The sequence below is a fragment of the Pelobates fuscus genome, chromosome 6 (genome assembly GCF_036172605.1).
Source record: "Pelobates fuscus isolate aPelFus1 chromosome 6, aPelFus1.pri, whole genome shotgun sequence".
NCBI classification, from domain to species: domain Eukaryota; kingdom Metazoa; phylum Chordata; class Amphibia; order Anura; family Pelobatidae; genus Pelobates; species Pelobates fuscus.
Window position 1 is genome coordinate 274,803,201 of NC_086322.1, and position 19,650 is coordinate 274,822,850.

The 19,650-nt window shown below is 41.5% G+C and overlaps 1 protein-coding gene across 2 annotated transcripts in view; it reads left to right on the forward strand.

The window, feature by feature from the left end:
* The window catches only part of SEPTIN9 (septin 9), a 198,542-nt gene that overhangs the window by 41,613 nt on the left and 137,279 nt on the right, over positions 1 to 19,650 (forward strand). Inside the window, exon 1 of one of the 2 annotated variants that reach the window (XM_063459185.1) lies at positions 17,447 to 17,777. The exons of the other annotated variant lie outside the window; for it this stretch is intronic. Within the exon in view, the coding sequence (XP_063315255.1) occupies positions 17,756 to 17,777 (22 nt within the window). The 5' untranslated portion in view covers positions 17,447 to 17,755. Of the gene's footprint in view, positions 1 to 17,446; positions 17,778 to 19,650 lie in introns of those variants that run through there. 2 annotated transcript variants of the gene reach the window in all.

Below are 19,650 nucleotides of genomic sequence, written 5' to 3' on the forward strand. Positions count from 1 at the left end.
CTCATATAGATGCATTGAATCAGTGTATCTCTATGAGGAAAGTTCAGTGTCTCCATACAGAGGGTGGAGACACTGAAGGGAAGTACTGCGCAGTGTGCAGCACTGCCCCAGGAAGAACCTCTAGCAGCCATCTGAGGAGTGGCCACTGGAGGTGTCTCTAGGCTTTAATGTAAACACAGCCCTTTCTGAATATTTACATTAAAAAGCCTGCAGGGACTGACTATACTCACCAGAACAACTACATTAAACTGTAGTTGTTCTGGTGACTATAGTGTCCCTTTAATAAATAACTAGAATTAAAACAAAAGTTTTACAGGGTCCCAGAAACATGACCTAATCTGTTCCCTCACACCAAGTCCAGTGTGAAAGTTAATATTAAACCATGCTTAACCCATTACCTAGACCAGGGGTAGGCAACCTTTTGGCACTTCAGATGTTGTGAACTACATGACCCATAATGCACTTACAGCCACAATGCTGGCAAAGCATCAAGGGATATGTAGTCTGCCACATCTGGAGTGCTGATATTGTAAATCAATACATCGTTAGAAAAAAAAAGAGTTTGTACACGAACCACTCCTTTTGGACACTTCTATCCATCACTTTTGTAGTATAGTGCCTTTTTATTTAAATAAAGGCTATTTATATCTGTAAGTTCACTTACCCAGTTTCCTGAGCAAGGCAATGCGTTACATCATTGCAGATATGATTAGGAGATCTAATAAGGAGATGAAGCATAAGAGAATTCGGAAATATCTGGCTTGGCAGAGCTCCCAGATTGTTCCCATAGTAACCATATTAAGCCTCTGTGCCCAAACCCATGTTTCCTTCCATGCTATCAAATTCCTTAAACTAGGGTCGGTCAACACTTAGTATGGCAAATGCAACTTCTACATTTTATCTGGCTTGATCACCCATATATTTAAGCAATAACAAGTATTAAAGAGACACTCCAGACCCCTAAATCATTTTTTTTTATTTTTTATTTTAAAAAGTTCAGATTTCAATAGGAATAGGAATAGGAATTTTTTTTTAAATAAATTAATCCTTTACTCCCCCTGGCTGTCAATTAGAAAGCTGGACCGGTTACTTCTGGGTTTGTTTAGCTCAGTGCAGCTGACCTCAAGGGGCAGCAATTGGCCAGAGCACCTGCCTTGCAAAGACTTCTCATTGAGCTGCATTGGGAAGTCTGCGATTGGACAGCTACAGAAAGTCTGAGCGGGGTTAGAAGGAAAGGGATTGCAAAGGCTGCAGACAATAGATCTGCAGCGCTTGCAATCTGTTTTACGATATACCCACAGAAGAAATGCATCATAATTAAATGCATTTTTGTTTTCATTGGGGGTATATCTGCTAAACAATGATTTAAAAAAAAAATTGGGTAGTGACCCTTTAATAAAGTGTCCTTTTAATAACAACTTCTATCAAGCACTATATTTAGCATACTATAAGCATTCTAGGAGCCATATCTTCACTAGGATCATACATATATGTTTGCATGAGCTCAGGTAACTGTAACAATGTTTTCAATTATCCATATCTCTAATTTAGGTTTAAATCACAATCCCAGACTCTATTTTATTTAAAATAAATAAATAAATAAATGGTTTGTAGACTTCACCTGGTATTGTGTGTTTGTTTTCATTTACATTCCAAAAATGTCTTACCCATTTTGGAAAGTCGCACAGTGAAAGTTAGAAATGAGTAGTTTAAAACCAAGTTTACATTTTGTATTTAATCACAAAACCTTGAGGTCAGTATGCAGAGATCAAGGGGTTAACAAAAAAACTAAACAAAATGGCGGTTTTGCAGGCTTTGTTATTATAGCACAGTTTGACAGCCAGACCGATTACCTGGCATCATTTGCACCTTTTTTTTTAGGAATTTTAGATTGAACTAAAAAAAGCCTACCTATGATAAACAATTTTAAATGGATGCAATGATTGTTCTACCCATAAGCAAATCTGAACTGTTTGGTAATAGTGGGGATATTTGTTATATGTTGAGAAGTGTTGGTAATGGTTTAGAGACTTTGGTTGTTGAATTTGAAAAGGGGCGAATGGCCTAGTTGTAGTGTAGATAAATCTTATTTAGAATGATTGCTAAACGCAGAGATTCATTCTATTTCCTATGACAAAATTAAAACAGAGTGTTCCTTTAAATTGGTGATAATTTATTTAAATCTGAGAGCGTGCACTGACCCTTTGGAGAGATGCAGTACACATGTAAATGTGTATCCGGTTGAAAGTTTTGCTTTTAAAACTTTTGAGTAAGACTTAGAGTGCTTTATTTTTGGGACTTATCTATCTATGCATCTGCATCACTGGACTAATGGACTTAATACTGCTACAATATCTACTCTAACATCGTATTAATGTCACTGCCTTAGCACTGGGAGCCCCACGTTTAAAACCTGGTCCGACCACTAAACCAGTAAGTGTCCCTAGCTATATATACCCTGCTCACCTCAATAACATGAGATTACAATGAACAAAGATAGTCATGCTGGCTCGGACGTTGCCCGGATTAACAAGGTCTGCGGCAGATGCAAGGGAACCAGGGCAATCTGACGACAAATGGGCTACTGGAACAAACCGTTCTGGGCACTAAATGAGAACCTAGACCTGCTTGAATGCTAGTCCAACAGGAGACCCAATGAAAGGGGCTACATGAAATGTATGTGGGAACTATGGATGAATAAGAGTCCGTTATTTACCGTAATGCTAAAACAGCTGGTTACACAACGTTTGCGCATCATCAAGAGGAAGCTAGTGTCACAACTGGAATTAGATTGTATGTACCTAAACATCTGCTCAGAATATTGGGCTGGACCTTCCTAAGTCCAGATGGGAGTTACCACAAAGAGTAGTTGAGATTGACAGGTCTAAGTTCCTGTGGGACTTCACGATACAGACAAGCAAGTACTGGCCAACCAACCTGACATTGTGGTGGTAGACAAGGAGTGGTGCTTGTGGCTATAAAAGCAGGATTTTTTACTTTAGTGAATAACCCTGATAGAGTTGTGGGACTATAGTGTTTTAATTAATGTTTAATTAATGTTTGCAATCAACTGGACTTTTTTTCTAGATGCAATAAAAAAAAAAAAAAAAAAGACAACCCCCCTATTAATTAAAGTGGTGAAGACAACTATAGGTAGAGATGTCTATACACCAAAAAGTCAGATGAGGTGTAAGATTGCAAAGTTTTACGGCTTTGGCATGCAATAATAACACAATCTGATAAAGGAAAGAAAAAAGTGAAAACTGCTCTATTAAAGGGACACTGTAGGCACCCAGTCCACTTCAGCTCATTAAAGTGATCTGGGTGCAGTGTCCCTATTGCACTTTGCACTGCAATGTTAAACACTGCAGTTCCCTAGGACAGTAATATTTACATTGCAGCTCTAAGTCTGCTAGACAGCCACTAGAGGGCTTCCTGGATTGAAACGGACCTTCAGTCCGGTATCTGACGCTGTACGTCCACACGCTCTGCATGAGGACACCCAGCGTCAGATTTTTCCCCATAGGAAAGCATTGATTTAATGCTTTCCGATGGGGAGGACTAATGCGCCCCAGCTTTGTATTCCTGGCACAATATTATCCATTTAAACAAACAAAAAAAGAATGATACAAATCAACGTACATATAAGAGCTATACTGTGCATTCGCTTTATTACAACTGACGGCACACTTCGTAATGCCTGGGCACAAAGCCAATTGGCTACACATTAAGATGAAGCAATATGGTAACATTGTATTTAAAAATAAACCATGTGGTGAGGACAGACAGATATAGCTTTATATCCATTGCATTGAATGGTGTTCATTCTTTATGACTTTTTTGTTAATTGTTTGTGTAGCTAGTGTTATGCCTTTCACTGATAGTCTTTTACATTGATGTTCACTGTTTATAACATTCACCTATCTGATCCTTCATATCTGTTTATCCCAAATATTATCTCCTCTGGTTTTTCATCTCTAATTGCCTCAATATCTCCACGTCTCCCCACCCATAATGGTGTTTTTTTGTTTTTTTTCTTCTAACCCCAGACCTTATATTTCAGATTGGGCCCCAAATAACAACATTGATTAGCAACACCCAGTACTCACAAGCGACCAAGCACTGCAGAAAAGCCTAAGCAGAGGTATCATCTCTGGAAGGCTGCCCACCCCATGGTCATTACCTTACTTATAGATAGTGCAGATCAGCTGGTTTTCAAAAAACACCAATCAAGTCACTAAACCTCTTCTCACTTCAAATCCCTCTGTTAACAAACTGCATCCTTAACCATGGTTTAAGCACTTATAGGTATATGTGTATATACATTTATATGTGTCTATGATTATATATATATGTGCATATGTATAATCTTCATATCTATATAACAAAACACATTTTCTCTAAATAATGTTTTCCTCTCTATTTTTAAATTTCACACTAACTTCTCTCATTACTAAAATATCCCTATCCTTCTGCTCACCTGTCCCTGGCAACACCACCTTCATTACTTCCACTTTACTCCCCTCCGCTTTTCATCCCATGCACTCGGCATACTCCTTTCCAGCCTATCTCCTCCAACTCCTCCCAAACCCTCTAAATGCATACCCTCCTACAAAACTTTCAAATCCTTCTCCCACCTTCACTTTCTTTCTATCCTTCTGCTCCTAGCAGCTGGCGATGTCTCTCCAAACCCCGGTCCCATCTATGCAAACCCACCACATACTAACTCAAGGAACCACACCATTCTCATACCCATCTCATGTTACTCTAAATCCTCTTTCAATACTGCCCTCTGGAACGCACGCTCTGTTTGCAATATTACAAAACCCACTGCTGTCCACGACCTCTTCAGCTCTTGCTTCCTAGATACTGTAGTTGTTCTGGTGACTATAGTGTCCCTTTAATCTGTTTCGAGTGATGGGAAATGAAAGTCTTGTAAAAGCTTCCTTTACAAAGTGTTTGCGAATATCTAGGACTTTTAATTAAAGCTGCTCGTTTAGTCCAGTAGCCACTCGGACAAAAATTGCATTGACTTGTTTCTTGTCTGTCTTCATTACTCTATGGGATATCATCGGGCTGTGAATATGTACACCTGGGCTCCCAGGTGCTTATTGAAATGTGCTGCCAAATTGTTTCGTGATTGTAGTTATATGTAAACTTGTGACATACTCAAAGGCAACTAGGGAGGTATTAAAGCAAATTGTTATAGGTGACATTGTTTTATATTCTGGCGTTTTTTTAAACTTCTTTCAAATCCATTCTGGCTACTGGACTATTGGCTTTCCAGTTTACTGGACACGGCTATCCTTCCCGTTTTATTTTCATAATGTGTCTCTTCCTCCTCATATAAAACCACCATGAGGACTCCAAAATTCGATATCTCTTTGTATTTTCTCAGTTTACTAACCACAACATATTTAAAGATTGCTGATGGTCAAACCAAAGCTTTAAAATATGAAAAAGAGAAGAAAACTTGAGCAGTTTTCTTCAATACTGTTGAGATTAAAACATTTTTTTTTAAAAAAATAACTGTACAGCATCTGATTCTAGAAGTACCCATTTTTAGAGTTTTCTATTTTAGACATTTTCTATTCATCTGCAACCCTTTGCAGGCAGCTGATCGAGCAGGTTTTCCGTCGAGTACATTTAAAAAAAAAAGAAACAGGCCTTTTCTGCTGATAAAATTAAAGGAACACTCTAATATGTTTCTTTGTAACAGTGTGTTCCTATGTTATTTTAGGTTTAGATCTCCCTACTGCATGTCTAAAAAGAAAAAGGTTACTTACCTCAAAACCAGTGGCTAGACCATCTTTTGCTGAAGCCCCTCTCCTTCTCCTGATCATCACTAATTATGATGTTATCCTGCCCAATCCAAGTCTTCTCGAAACATTGAAAATAGATTTGATCATTCCTTTAAAGGGTTACAGAAAACACTGTTTTTGGATGTAGTAACCCTTGCTGGCATAATCTTCCCCCCCACCCCTCTCACCCCCAAAAAAGAAATGAAAGCAAAACTCACCTACAATGCACCCAGATTCTCCTTCGGAGATGGGACATCCCCAAAGGTCAGGCTAAGAGAGAAGTCCTGTATAGCACAGGGGGTACGGAGGCGCTGCTGCGATTGGTCGTTTGTCGCCGGCATACTATGGCTTTTTATGCACAGAATTCACATTGGCAGTCAGGACCTCTAGTTCTGGGCTGCTAATGACTTTGCCAAAGTAGAGTTACACCTCCAGAAGCAGAGTTCTGTATGTGCAGCCTTTGTTACTGAATAATCATGGTCTTAGAGCAACCCTTTAAACTTCTGCCCATTTCTAATGTACCCCTTTTCCTTCACTTTGCCTATTTTGGAATCATTCCCTTGTTAACAGTAGCAGGTACAAATCCATTGAAAAATCTCCTTGCCCTCGGCAGCTAAATTTCTTTAAATCCTTTCCTCCGCATGAAGCTTACAGGCATACTTAACTTTGGATCTGGCTAGACATCAGCCAGTCCTGCCAGTCTCCCGAAGTGTAGAGCTGATCTGGTGATATATAGCACTCAGCAGGAAAGATATTTTTTTTTTTCATCTAAACATAGACGCAAGAGTTACAATCATTTACTATATAACAATGTATATGAAAAAATAAAAAATAAAAAGCAAAAACAGTACACAGGTGTGATATCAAAGTCCCAAAAAAATGTAAAAAAATAGGACACATTCCAAAGAGCCCAGCAGAAACGGGCTCCCTTATTGCCAGAAAAGTGTTTAAATGCATTGCTGAAACTCTTCTGCCTGAGAAGGGGTTAAATAGCAAACCCCCGATGTAATCCCTGCTCTCTGGCCAAGGATTTAGCAATGGAACACGATAATTACTAACAGGTACGGCAAGATCCCTTACTGTAACAATGTATTATACATTGGCAAGCGGCGTGGTGATTTGGGCCTAAGAACTAACTTTTTGAGGGTGGGAGTATACCCCTCACTTATGTTCCAGTTGAGAGGAAGGGGGCGGCTTTAATCGGCCTCGAGTGTTAGAAGTGGGTGAGCGTTAGAAGTAGTCATGCGGCTATTTTTTTTATACTTTTGTTTTTTAAAAGTAATATGCGGAGTTTAGATCAACAATTGTTTTGTTGAATTGCAGACAAGAATGAGAAGGGGAAGTCGCAGTGAATGGAGGGGAAAAGGGAGAGTAGAGAGGGGGGAAATAAGGAGAAAAGAGTTGTAAATGGAGAAAAGTATTGCGTGGTGATGGGCAGCAAGGAAGGCTGGTAACATGGAGATAGAAAGAAAAGTGTGCATTTTTATGTTGGTGTAAAAGTAAAATGGAGGGAGAGGAAAACAAAAGGAAAAACAATGTTCAGAGCTTATGAAGAGGAGATTAAAGGAGAAAATTAAAACTTGAAATGGTGGTCATGTAACTCTTTAGGTTACCGCACTTCCTGTCTGTGCAGTGAAAAGGTGCGTTAACTCACATGCTATCTGCAAATACCAGTATGGCCGCCATGGGAGCCACAATATGGCTGCCGGATCCGCGCAAAGCCACAAGCCAGCCTGAGGAAGGCCCCAAGTAGCGCTGAATTCAGCACGGTCCGAAGCAGTATAAGCAAGCAGAAAAATCACCCTAACGGCTAAAGGTGCGTAATAATATAGATGAGGAAAAAACAGGATGGTTCCCTAAACTACCAGAGACTTGGCCGGGGTGAGGGAGAAAGAGTCAAATAGCCACTTTAACAGGAAATAACCCGCACACAGTGACAGGGTAGAGATCACATACAGAGAAACAATATAAACAGTATAACCCAGAGCAGTACAGATAACCCTGAAGGGAGAAAAAACAGGAGCAGCAAAGAATGAGCAAGTGGACATTAATGTTCTGCCTCTTTCTGACTTGTAATTGGTCGATTTTGTATTATTATAGTCTGCTGCTATCGGAGGTGGCGTAAAGAAAGAATGCAAACTATGAATCCTCCTGTCAAGTGATAAAATTAGGCATCTCATGAAAAAAAAATTGTTAACACCAGTTCCAGGTTATCTTGAGTGTTTAAGTTAATAGTGTAAATTCCAGCGAGGTGACAGTGGTATGAAAATGTTAGTCTTTAAGATATAAAGTGAAGAGGGGGACGCAGATAATAGGATATTATTTGTAAGGATGTACTAGGTAAGAATTCCAGGCATTTTGGGGAGTGAGGGGGTAACAGCTGTTAGATGGAGTATGCACACTGACAGGTAGACTAGTAGTTGGTGAGTGAAGCATGTAGGGCAGTGAGCTGGGAGGAGTATCATCTGGAATGGGGTGTTGAAAGGGTGATACATTCTGTACCATGAATATTAAATTTGTGGAGAAAACAGAAGGGAAGAGGTGATGAAAGAGATCCTGAAATTGTTCTGGAATTCACAGGGGTCAGTTGAGGTGTGCCAGGCACAGAGACCACCTCCTGCAGAAGGATGACGTTAAAAACCCTTTACTGCCTGCCTGTTGATCTGCAGTGAAACATTATATCATATTCACAACGAACATCCGATTTATTCGATTCAGAATATTAGATTGCAAAACCGTTTGTGTCATTCGAGGAATCATTTGCAAGACAGGACAAAGGTTGCACAATGCAGTCGCTGGGTTTTGGACACATGCAATGACAAACAGCAACCTATTGAAAATAACATGACATTGTATAGCATTGCTAAATATGTTGGTGTTTGATAAATAACAATACAGTGTTTTCATAAAATTCTGTTTTTAATCAGATTGACCTTCCTTCTTGACCCCAGAGCGGCAGCTTGATCTCTCCTTAGATCAATAAGTTGTTACCCCACATATTAAAAATTATATTCCTAAATATTATAGTTTTGCAAGTATTCATCCAGTTGTTGTTTTTTCATATTTTTTTTTTTTACCAATCGTTATTGTAATCAGTCATGCACATTATAGTGACATGTACAAAAAAAAGACGTGTTACTAAATGTATGCAGTAAGGATCAGACACCTTGTACAAGACCGATTAACTAGTACAATAGCCCATCTACCAATTCACAAAACTTAATTGGGAAACTTTAGGAAAGGATCAAATTAAAATGAGAAGGGCAGGAGAAAAAGGTGGTGGTGGTGGGTTGGAGTAGTGTGGTCTTAGTCATCTATATCTGCCTACTTTCAATGTAATTTACCCATGGTGTCCATGTTTGTATACAACACTGTCTTCTACCCTAGCCATCCACTGCTATAGAGTGGGTGCCGATTGTTTCTTCCTTATTGTTGGGTATAGATGACGTTAACAGATGCTTGGTAAGAGATTTTTAAAAAAACTTTAAGAGCATTGTACTGTGGTGCAACAGCATTGGGACGGGATGAAGAGGAAGGGAATGTCTAATCCTATATAATCTGAATTTGTGGATGTTAGCGGTGCTTCCTTTGGCAGCATCCCGCTGGAGCAACACTGGGCCTGAGTTAGCCGGCCGATCTCTCTGCCCACAACTGCCCACAATATCTACCTGAGGAAGTCTCAATGGAATACCCCGTTTCCTCCCCTCTCCCCCCTCCTCCAGAATTTTCAGCTACATGCAATAGACTAATACTGTCCTCAGCACAGGTCCCTGTGTCCCAGAATTTGCTGAATTGAGGCGAACAGAGTGCACTGAAAGAGCAACAGGGAGGAGAATCTCTCATGCTCAACCTCTGCCGGAGGAGTTAGCGGAGCCCTTGGAGGACCACCCAGGCTTTGGTTATGTCACACGCATCTGAAAAAATAGACTAAGCAAGTGTCTATGTGAGATACGTCGGTACCGTTCTCTACTCCAGTCCAAAACTCCAGCTTTTATTGAGACTGATCTAGCTTTTATTGAGAGGAAGACAAGGTGCAAGCCTGTTTTTCACTGGGCCCTGGATGGAAAGTCCAGCGTCAGCCACCACCAAGACATTGGAACATATGGAGGCTGCCATGAAGTAGTCTAGGGCAGGGACTAAGCATGGCATCGCTTCAGCCCTGGACCTTATTAAGGGCCTGTATCTCTGTACCACGGACTGTGGGTCTCACATGATGGTACATGCAGCTTTTCATGGTATATGCAGCTTCAGAGTCCAGGTCCTTCCCTACTGGGATGCGGCAAAGTCGGTCGTCGCTTGTGGCGTAGGGTCTTTTGCCTCCGTAGGTGGTGCGGTCGGGGTACATCCCTGGTGACTCTCAGCCCAGTCGGCATAGAGTGGGAGACATAGTAACTTGTAGGAGGGTTGTGCCCAGAGGGGGGTCAATCACCTCGCCACCTGTTCTCCCCTGTCTACTCTCCTGGCTTCCAGATGCTGCCGCCTCAGCTCGGGCCTCCAGTTGCGCCCAGAATCGAGTGAAGATTTCATCCATATGCTTCAGCATACGGTCCACTGTGGCACACCCCTCTAGCTTTTCAGGCTGTTGCTGAGATTCGTGAGGAAAAAGCGCATCCGCCATTTTGCGCGAGGGTACCGTAGCTTGCGCCAGTGCGGTTTCAGTTGCCTTTGTTCAGTGTGGTGGATAACCCCTGCCGGTCCGGGGGTGGGGAGGGGGAGGTGATACACTAAAGAACCAGGAGAGCAACTGCCTCTCCGTGACTCTTCTTCGTGTAGGCCACAAGCCTCGATTTGGGTAGTCCAGAGTTGGAGGTGGCCGTGTAAGTTATCGCCAGTTACAACAGTGTCCTGTGGGCAAGATTAGTGAAGGCTGTGGTCAAGACGTGCCCTTAGTCAGGGATTGCACCCTGATATTCGTTGCCAGGTGCGGGAGCTCCTGTTAAGCACGTCTGGTTTGCCTGGCAGTCAGGCTTCGCCCTTATATTCTACTGGCCCCAGTCCGGGCCTCTCAGAAAGGAATTGGCTAAGTGACTTATCGTTTCTAAGGGAGCTGACTCCAGCATTTCTTAAAGGTCTGGCAACCGCAAACAAAATGTCACCAGAGTATAGTCTCTTTATCCTTTAGCGTAACCCGTTCAGGTGGCATATTGCCTGTGTACAGTCCTGCAGCTTTTTATTTCATTATAAGTTATACATCTAATTTATTTTTGCACTGTTCTATCAGTGCAGGTCTATGCCTCCTGCTAATTAGCATACACTTACGTCTATTACTAATACCAGTGCATAATCTGTAGTCTACCTGACCGTCTTGCCCAGGGGCATTGATTTCCTCGTGCTACACAAACAAACAAAAACAAACTCTAGCACAATTGCTATTGTGCAATGTACTTCCATGTTATTTTGTGTTATCCTCTGAATAATATGTTGCTGTATGTATCTCATATGCTTGTGGATTGAGACAAAAATAAAACCCTAAATGCATGACCTCGTGTCCTATGTATAGTTCTGTTTATGAATAGATTTCCAGACAATGGTTTGTATTGGCCCTGAATATATTTGTATAATGCTATCATATCCCCTCCGAGGCGCTGTTTATCTAAACTAAAGTGATTTAAATTTGTTAACCTTTCTTTAAAACTAAAATGCTCCATTCCTTATATTAATTTTGTAGATCGCTTCTGCACTTCTTCTAGTGCCATAATATCCTTCTTTAGAACAGGTGCCCAAAATTGCACGGCATATTCCAGATGTGATTCTACCAGCGATTTACAAAGAGGCAAAATTATATTTTCATCCTGAGAATTAATATTCCTTTTTATGACATAACCTTACTGGCCTTAGCAACTGCTGATTGACATTGCAATTGTTGCCTAGTTTGTTGTCTGTGCCAATTCCCAAATCCTTCTTGTGTGTTGTTACCCCTAGTTTATTAATGTTTAGGGTATAAGTTGCTTGTACATTCTTTACCACAAAGTGCATAACTCTGCAATTATCTACATTAAATCTAATCTGCCATTTGAGTGCCCAGTCTCCCAATTTATCTAAAGTAATATCCTTCCCACATTGTATTACTTTACAGAGTTTTGTGTAATTTCAAGATCATTCATAAATATGTTGAATAGAAGCGGCCCCAGAACAATTTTGTCCAACTTCAAAATGTACCGTTAATGAGAACACTGTGTACGCTAATTTTAAGCCCTAGAGTTTTCACCTTGTCCAATTTCTTATAGATTAAACACTAGCCTATTGTGTGGAACCATATTGAATACCGTGGCAAAATCCATGTAGATCCACTGCAACATGCTGATCTATACTAATTCCTGTCTTTTATAAAACCACGCTGATCTTTGTTATTAACAATATTCTTCCCAATTAATTCCCTGTGTACAGCGCTACGGAATCTGATGGCGCTATATAAATAATAAAATAATAATAATAATAATTCCAGAATATTACCCCTTAATAACCCTTCAAATACGTTTACTGCCACAGAAGTTAAGCTCACATGTTAATGTAATGGATTGTGTTATACTACAGGACTTGATATCAGTTAAAGGGACACTATAGGCACCCAGACCACCTCAGTTAATTGAAGTGGTCTGGGTACAGTGTACCTATTGCACAGTTCCAGAGAAGCTGCAATGTTTACATTACAGCACTAAGTCTACCTCCAGTGGCTGTCTACCAGACAGCCACTGGAGGTGCTTCCTGGATCGAAAATGGAATCTTGGTCCGGTATCTGACGCTGGACGTCCTCACGCTCTGCTATTACCCCATAGGACATTGTTTTGATTGGCTTGTATACTTTGTGTTCCCTGCCCAACAAGGTCCACCTGGGCGTCAACCTTGTTGGGAAACTTGTATAAAAGGCAGTGTGCCTACATTAAACTGCTATTCCTGCCTAAACTCCAAAACTGTGTGTCATTCGTTTATTGGAGGGAAAGAAGATTTGCTCCTGTGTCTGCTGTTCCAGCTCGCAGGAGATTCAACTGGGAAAGTCCTTGTAAGGCTTAGAGCTAATTCCCCATTCGGCTCCAGGGCCCCAGACAAGCCACGGCGACTGTGGGCAGAAGTGCTGTGGTTTGTCCCCTGTTCCAGCTAGGAAGTAGTCCTTGGCGGAGGTACCCAGTAGGAGTACAGGGAGCCCTGCTTCATTAACCCTTTATTTACCGCTTGTGAGGGAGGGGGAAGCAGAGGGATCTATAGTGCCAGGAATACATCTTTGTGTGCCTGGCACTATAGTTTCCCTTTAAGCCTGTTAAAGCTGGACATGTGCTAATAAATGTCTCGGACAATCAATGGGTTACCCCTTTCAGGATCAATAAGGAAAATTGATTTGCCTACCCTAGTGCACAAGCGGTTAAATGAGAGACATAATTGCCAACCAATCTGGCATCTAAAGAATTCTTTTTGTAACATCTTTTTTTTAAAATTATTTATTTATTTTAAGTATCACGCAAATTATATACATATATATCTAAAACCTTGTCCTAAATGCTTTAAAGAAGATAAATAAATTTAAATTTTCAAACTCCGTTACATCAGTAAGAACCAAAAAATAAGCAATGCGTGACAGAAATTGGCATAATAAAATATCCCCCTCTTTCTCCCACACTCACATAGTTTTGATACTCAAACAGAATGAAGTGTTATATCGGCCATAAGACGTTCTATTTGAGCCTTCGCACTCCGTGTCTTAGCGTAGACTCACAAAGAATCGATTGTTTGAAATACTAGTGGCTGGTGGAAAGGGGTCAGCTTTTTTTAGTTTTACCTATCCTCTTTCAGGGCTTAGAAAACATTGGATATGTCTACAAAAAGCACGCGAAAAAATCTAGAGGTGAGTTCAATTTCCCGGCACAGCCTGTATGGTAAGACGGGGGACAGCTACACGGGTCTCCCATTATTGAGTTCCTGTTGAACTCTACCAGAGACTTTTCAGTGTCTCACAAGATCGATGAAGTCAAGCTTTTCTTCTGACTAGGTGGTCACGACAAGGTTTACTCACTAGAACAGGAATTGTGGAAAAACAACGGGGGATTTAAAAAACTTTACGCTAAAACAACTGAGCTGGTGAAATAGCCACGTTTCAATTACTTCAATTTGGGGCTAAAATCTACAATATGCTTAATAAATTCTATGTAGATCCCCATTTAGTGAATAAACCCAGATGTTTTTATTTTCCAAGTCATTTATTTCATTTTCAGTTTTGTTCATGTATTCTATTGGTTTAGTTTGTTTTGTCTGAGGGGCATGATCTATACACCAAAACTGCTTCATTAAGCTGAAGTTGTTTATGTGTGTAAATCTCTGTAAGGACCACATCTAGGCCCAGATGTTACGCTACATGGTAATATATCTCCCAACTTCGAAATGTAGGAAATCCATGGCTCAGGGGGTAAGGCTGGAGTGGGGGTCATGCTGGTGACTCAGTGCTTATATCTCACGATGCCCAGCAGCCTGCAAGGGTGCATTCCAGGACACTAGGACTCAAGCAACCCAACAAGTCAGCTATTTCAGGTAACCCATGTGACTGTTCGGGCATGGGCAAAAATACCTTTCCTTAATTCTGATCTGCGCAAGTGCATATAAGGACTCCAATGAAAAAACAGTAATGGAGGGGTTCTGAATCTCGACTGTCCTGACGGTTTCTAAACACCTTGGAAGTATGCAGCAAACCTATGGGTCAGGGTATGGCAGTCATGGATTACCAGCTGTTTTCCAATCTGCAACAAAGAAGTAGTGATGGTACTATTTTTTATATTCTAGCAGAGATCTAGCGTCGAGATCTGAAAGGCCTGAGAACTTTAGCAATCCCCAGATTACCCTATTTCAGAAGAGAATTTAGAGAAACTCTCCAAACATCTAAAACACTTTAACTTGCTGAGGTGCTTTACGCGTGAAGAGTGTGTCCTCTTTTTTTTTTAAAAATTTTTCTGCAAAGAAAAAAAAAATGCAGATTTCAATAGACATTTTTAGCACTTTTATAAATTAACTTTGTTAAACCCCTCCTCCAACCAGCTGTCAGTCAGACAACAGGTCCTGTTACTTCCTGGTTTGGTTAGCTGAAGCTAAACTCATAAACCAAAGCAGTGCTCATTATGCTGCATCAGAAGTCAGTGATTGGACATCCACAGAAGGTGATGTCTTGTAAAGGCTGCAGACAAGAGATCGGCAGGTTTTGCAAGTTGTTTTAAGATATACCCCCAATGAAAAATGCATCACCAAATGCATAATTAAACACTATAAGGTCAAGAGCACAAATATGTTTTCCTGACCCTCTAGTGTTAAAAACACCAACCCCCCTCCCCCCCCCCCCTCCATTGCCTCCCTAAACATAGCAAAATCTTATATTGTATTGCAGTCTGCTGCTGCTGGCTCTGCCCCTGATCTGCCTCCTTGGCTGACATCATCAGAAGCTGTGCTTCCCATCCCATTGGATTGGCAGAGACTGTCACGAAGGCAGATCAGGGTCAGAGCCAGCACAAGTCAAACACAGCCCTGGCCAATCAGCCTCTCCTCATAGAGATACATTAAATCAATGCATCTCTATGAGGAAAGTTCAGTGTCTGCATGCAGAGAGTGGAGACACTGAATGTCAGTCACACTGTGCAGCACTGCCCCAGGAAGCACCTCTCGTGGCCATCTGAGGAGTGGCCAGTGGAGGCATTTTCTCTGAAAAAAACAGTGTTTACTGCAAAAAGCATGAAGGGAATGACCTTCACCAGAACAATTGCAATAAGCTGCAGTTGTTCTGTTGACTATAGTGTCCCTTTAAATGCATGCATGTTTTAATTGAGGATTATCTACTAAATAATGATTTGTATTTATTTTTATCTGTGCAGTGGAGTGTCCCTCTCATGGTTCAGTGCTTTTATACCTGTCAAGTACTGGTTTGCAGAAATAGTAAAAGTTTTTTGTTTATCTGTTTTGCTGCCACTAAAAATATTTTCACAAGTACTCGTTGAAAAGAAAGTACTGGGATTAGCTCTTGTGAATTGGGTGGGAGTGGTCCTAACACTTTAATACCAGATCGTTAGGGCGAGTAAAAAAAATTTCTTTCTTTTGTTGCATTCTCTATTACTCTTGTGCAAACGCTGATCACATGGCTTTACTATACAATGAATGTCACAAGGTTTGCCAGAAACGTATGCAGTTTTCGCTCTATCTTGTCTGTTCATGGACACACATGCTGCCAACTTTGATTTTTGTTGAACAGAACGAATTAGCCCATCCCTACCCATCACCTGTTGTTCCAATGTGCCTACATTGCTTGCCATTACTTGTGTGTTTACTCTATATACAATGCCGTGAAATATGAAAAAAAAAAAAGAAAGAATCACTTCTTATGCACAGACTTACACATACACACATTTACACAATGTAACACAAGCGTACGGAGGCTTAAAGGACCACTATAGGCACCCAGACCACTTCAGCTGTAAACATAGCAGTTTCAGAGAATCTGCTATGTTTACAATAGGGTTAATACAGCCGCTAGAGGCGCTTCCGCGCTCCTCACTGTGAAAATCACAGTGAGAAGACGCCAGCGTCCATAGGAAAGCATTGAGAAATGCTTTCCTATGGACTGATTGAATGATCGCGCGGCTCTTGCCGCGCATGCGCATTTGGCGGATGACGTCGGAAGAGGGAGGAGAGATCCCCAGCGCCGAGGGAGCCTGGCGCTGGTGAAAGGTAAGAATATAACCCCTTCAGCCTGGCGGGAGGGGGGCCATTCGGGTGGTGGGGGACCCAAAGACCCCATAGAGCCAGGAAAACGAGTTTGTTTTCCTGGCACTATAGTGGTCCTTTAAAGGTCCTTTAAATTCAAATGTTATTGGGGCTTCCAGCAATTAAGGGGTTAATTCCACAGGCCCACTGGAAGATAGAGCCTATTTTTGGAGTGGATAGGGTCATGAGATAGGAGCATAAGCCTCTCCACTCGCCCCCTCTCTTCTTCCCAAGTTTCTTGGACATTTGTCTGCACAATGAGATGTATTTATAATGTTTCTGCTAATGAAAATCAGTCAGCAAAAAGAAAAAAAAAAAGAAAAAAGGAGAGGAGAGGAGAGCAACTACAGTGGGACCAAACGATCTGGATCTGGTTCTGGTTGCCATTTGTAGCAGAGGGATACTGCAATATGGTGTTCACGAGCATCTGACAGGCACATGGTGCTGAGCTTATATGACCTGAGACTGCTTAGCGTGAGGATAAAGAGAGTAACAGAGGGACTGGAGAGAGAGGGATACGCACACAAGGAAGCATATTCACTGAGTCACAGGGGGAGAGGAACAAGAGCTGACTCTTGGAGACAAAAGCATGTTGGGAGGGGGCAAGTAGATTAATAAGAGAGGTACCTAAGCAGATGCAGACAGGGCTAAATGAATTAGGAAGGGTCTGGTCTTGGCAAGAGAGGGGAACAAACTTGAGCAAAAGGGGGAATCAGATACTCTGGGAAGGTGAGTGGTTATAAGGAAGTGACACTAAAAAAAGGGAAGTAGAGGAGAGAAGTGTGAAAATAGAAGAGGAGAGTGAGAAAGTGGAAGGAAAAAAAAGCATTTTAATTTAAAGAAGAAAAAAACACAACCTAGGCTGGAGGAAATGAGTGACTATGTGAGAGAATAGGGAGGAGGAGGGAAGGAAATAGAGAAGTGAGTGAGACCGTGGCAGTTTCACAGAACGGAGGAGAGAGATTTTACAGAGAGGAGAGAGAATTGGGGAGACCCAGACAAAGGAGAAGAGGGGAGAGGTAGATGCTGGACCTGACGGGAGGGGTTACAGGAGAGTTAGAACGAGAGAAATAGAGGGTGGGAGTAAGGAAGGAAAAAGTGAGTGCTCGGAAGCTACTGAAGGAGGAAAAAAAAAAGGAGGTGGAAAAGAGGAGGTTTGAGCATTTACCTCCTCCCAAACAGGGGCAGAGAGGCCGGGCTGCAGATAAACTCATGCTGGGGGAGTGATGGACAAGGAACGAATTTCAGGTAGGGGAATTTCCTTCGAAGATCCTCCTGTAATAAGTTTTCTTTCTTTCTTTTTTTTTCTTAATTTCTTTTAAAAAAAATTCTCGCAGCCTGTACCCCAATTCAGTTTCTCGGGCTGCGACCAGCTTCTGGCGCGTTATCGGGTCACCTGGGGACACGATCAATGAATATTGTTCCAAAATGCTGCTTAACCCTTTCACTGCCCACGTAGTCTGGTGGGGCATGTTGTTCAATGCTGGTATAAATTACATTCTCTCTCTTTTTCTTTCTTTCGTTGCTACAAAGAGGAAAGACGACTAGTTTGAATCAGTGCACTCTGATTTTCAGACCTAGATTGTCAGATTGTCAGCTCTTTGGGTTAGAGCTTTAGTTTGGAAATGGGCAGACGTGGAATTGTCTGTATATGTATAAATATTCTATAGATGTTTTTAGCACTTGCATTGTGTAGCTGGTAACGCTGAGTGTTCAGCGTCAGCCCTTCCTTTTCTGTTTATTGCATCGCCTTTGCTCTAATTAAGACCTTTTGGCACTTTGCGACTTCCTTGTTAGCATTAGCAACAGAGCATTTGTTATGAAGCAAGCGTATACTCCGAATTGTGACATGGCCCCTTTATTCATTAGTCTTTTGTTTTTTTTTGCCAATTTTATAGCAATATCTGAACACTACTAGAATTGAAGTTGGCAAGTTACAAATTATAATATAACAGGCTGTAGTTTATAGGGAAATGTGAATATTATTTATCACGTAGTTGGAAATTTTAAATTTTTAGCAACCATCATTTTCTGCCAGTCTAAAAGCGGGCAAAGTGTCATGGGAGTGGAAGTTCAAAATGTAACTATTGGTGACCCGTGATGCACTTAATTATTTTTGGCCACTGTTAAATGTTATACCTTACTTGCAATACCATAGGCCAGTGTGCTTCTGCAGGGGTGTGAGGGGCGAGCAAGGGTTCTTTTTAGGTACTGATTAAGGCATCCCAGTCCAAAGTTGTTCTCTAACGGTTAAGGGTTTTAGGGGAGGTCCAGATTCGGGTTGCCACGTGAGCAGATAGCACTGCAGAAATAAGTGGTGTAGAAGAATAGACCGTGTCACGCCGTACGTCATCGACTCTCATATGTCATTGTCTTGGTATTTGTTTTTCATTTATTTTTATATTTTTTTTGCTTAACTTTATAGTTTGGAAAATGATCTGAATTTGTACTGAGAAGCCGTGAAATAAAACCAAGGCAGTGGGCACTGTATCTAATGTAAAATTGGAGACACAAGCACGAGAGATCTTTGTGATGTAGATTGCATGGAAGTGTCAGTCGGGGGGGGGGGGGGGGGGGGAGGGGGGTCAGGATCCAGAGGGGATAGACTCCAAGTCAATGTTATGATTTTTTTGAAATTCATGCAGCACGGCCGTTTGCTTGTTCCTCGTGAAGTTTAGCGTCTCTGTTAGTCAACGGGTTAATTGGGCCCTGCTGATTCCCTGAGAGCTGATTAAAGTGCCTCGTGACAACCATAAAGGATAGACCAGGCCAATCTTAAATCAGCCTGTACTAACTGAACCATCTCTGGAAGGATGTGGTCACTAAGAAATTACTGTCAGCACATTACTCAGAGGCGGGTGGGGAGCCCAGTACTTACAGATTCAGCACTGTGACACTGGGCTCCCTTAGACTGTCAGGCACCCACTGATATAGGAGTAAAAAGGCTGCACTTTTCCAGCATAACGCACACAGTATCAAAGATTTGGGATTTGGTATGTACAGTGCTAGGCCAGATTCCCACACTGACTGAATGGGGTCCTTAGTATGTTCATAACTCTAGCCCAAAATGACAGCTTTATGCAGTGGTACTCAGACTGTTGTCCCCAGGACCTGTCAGAGT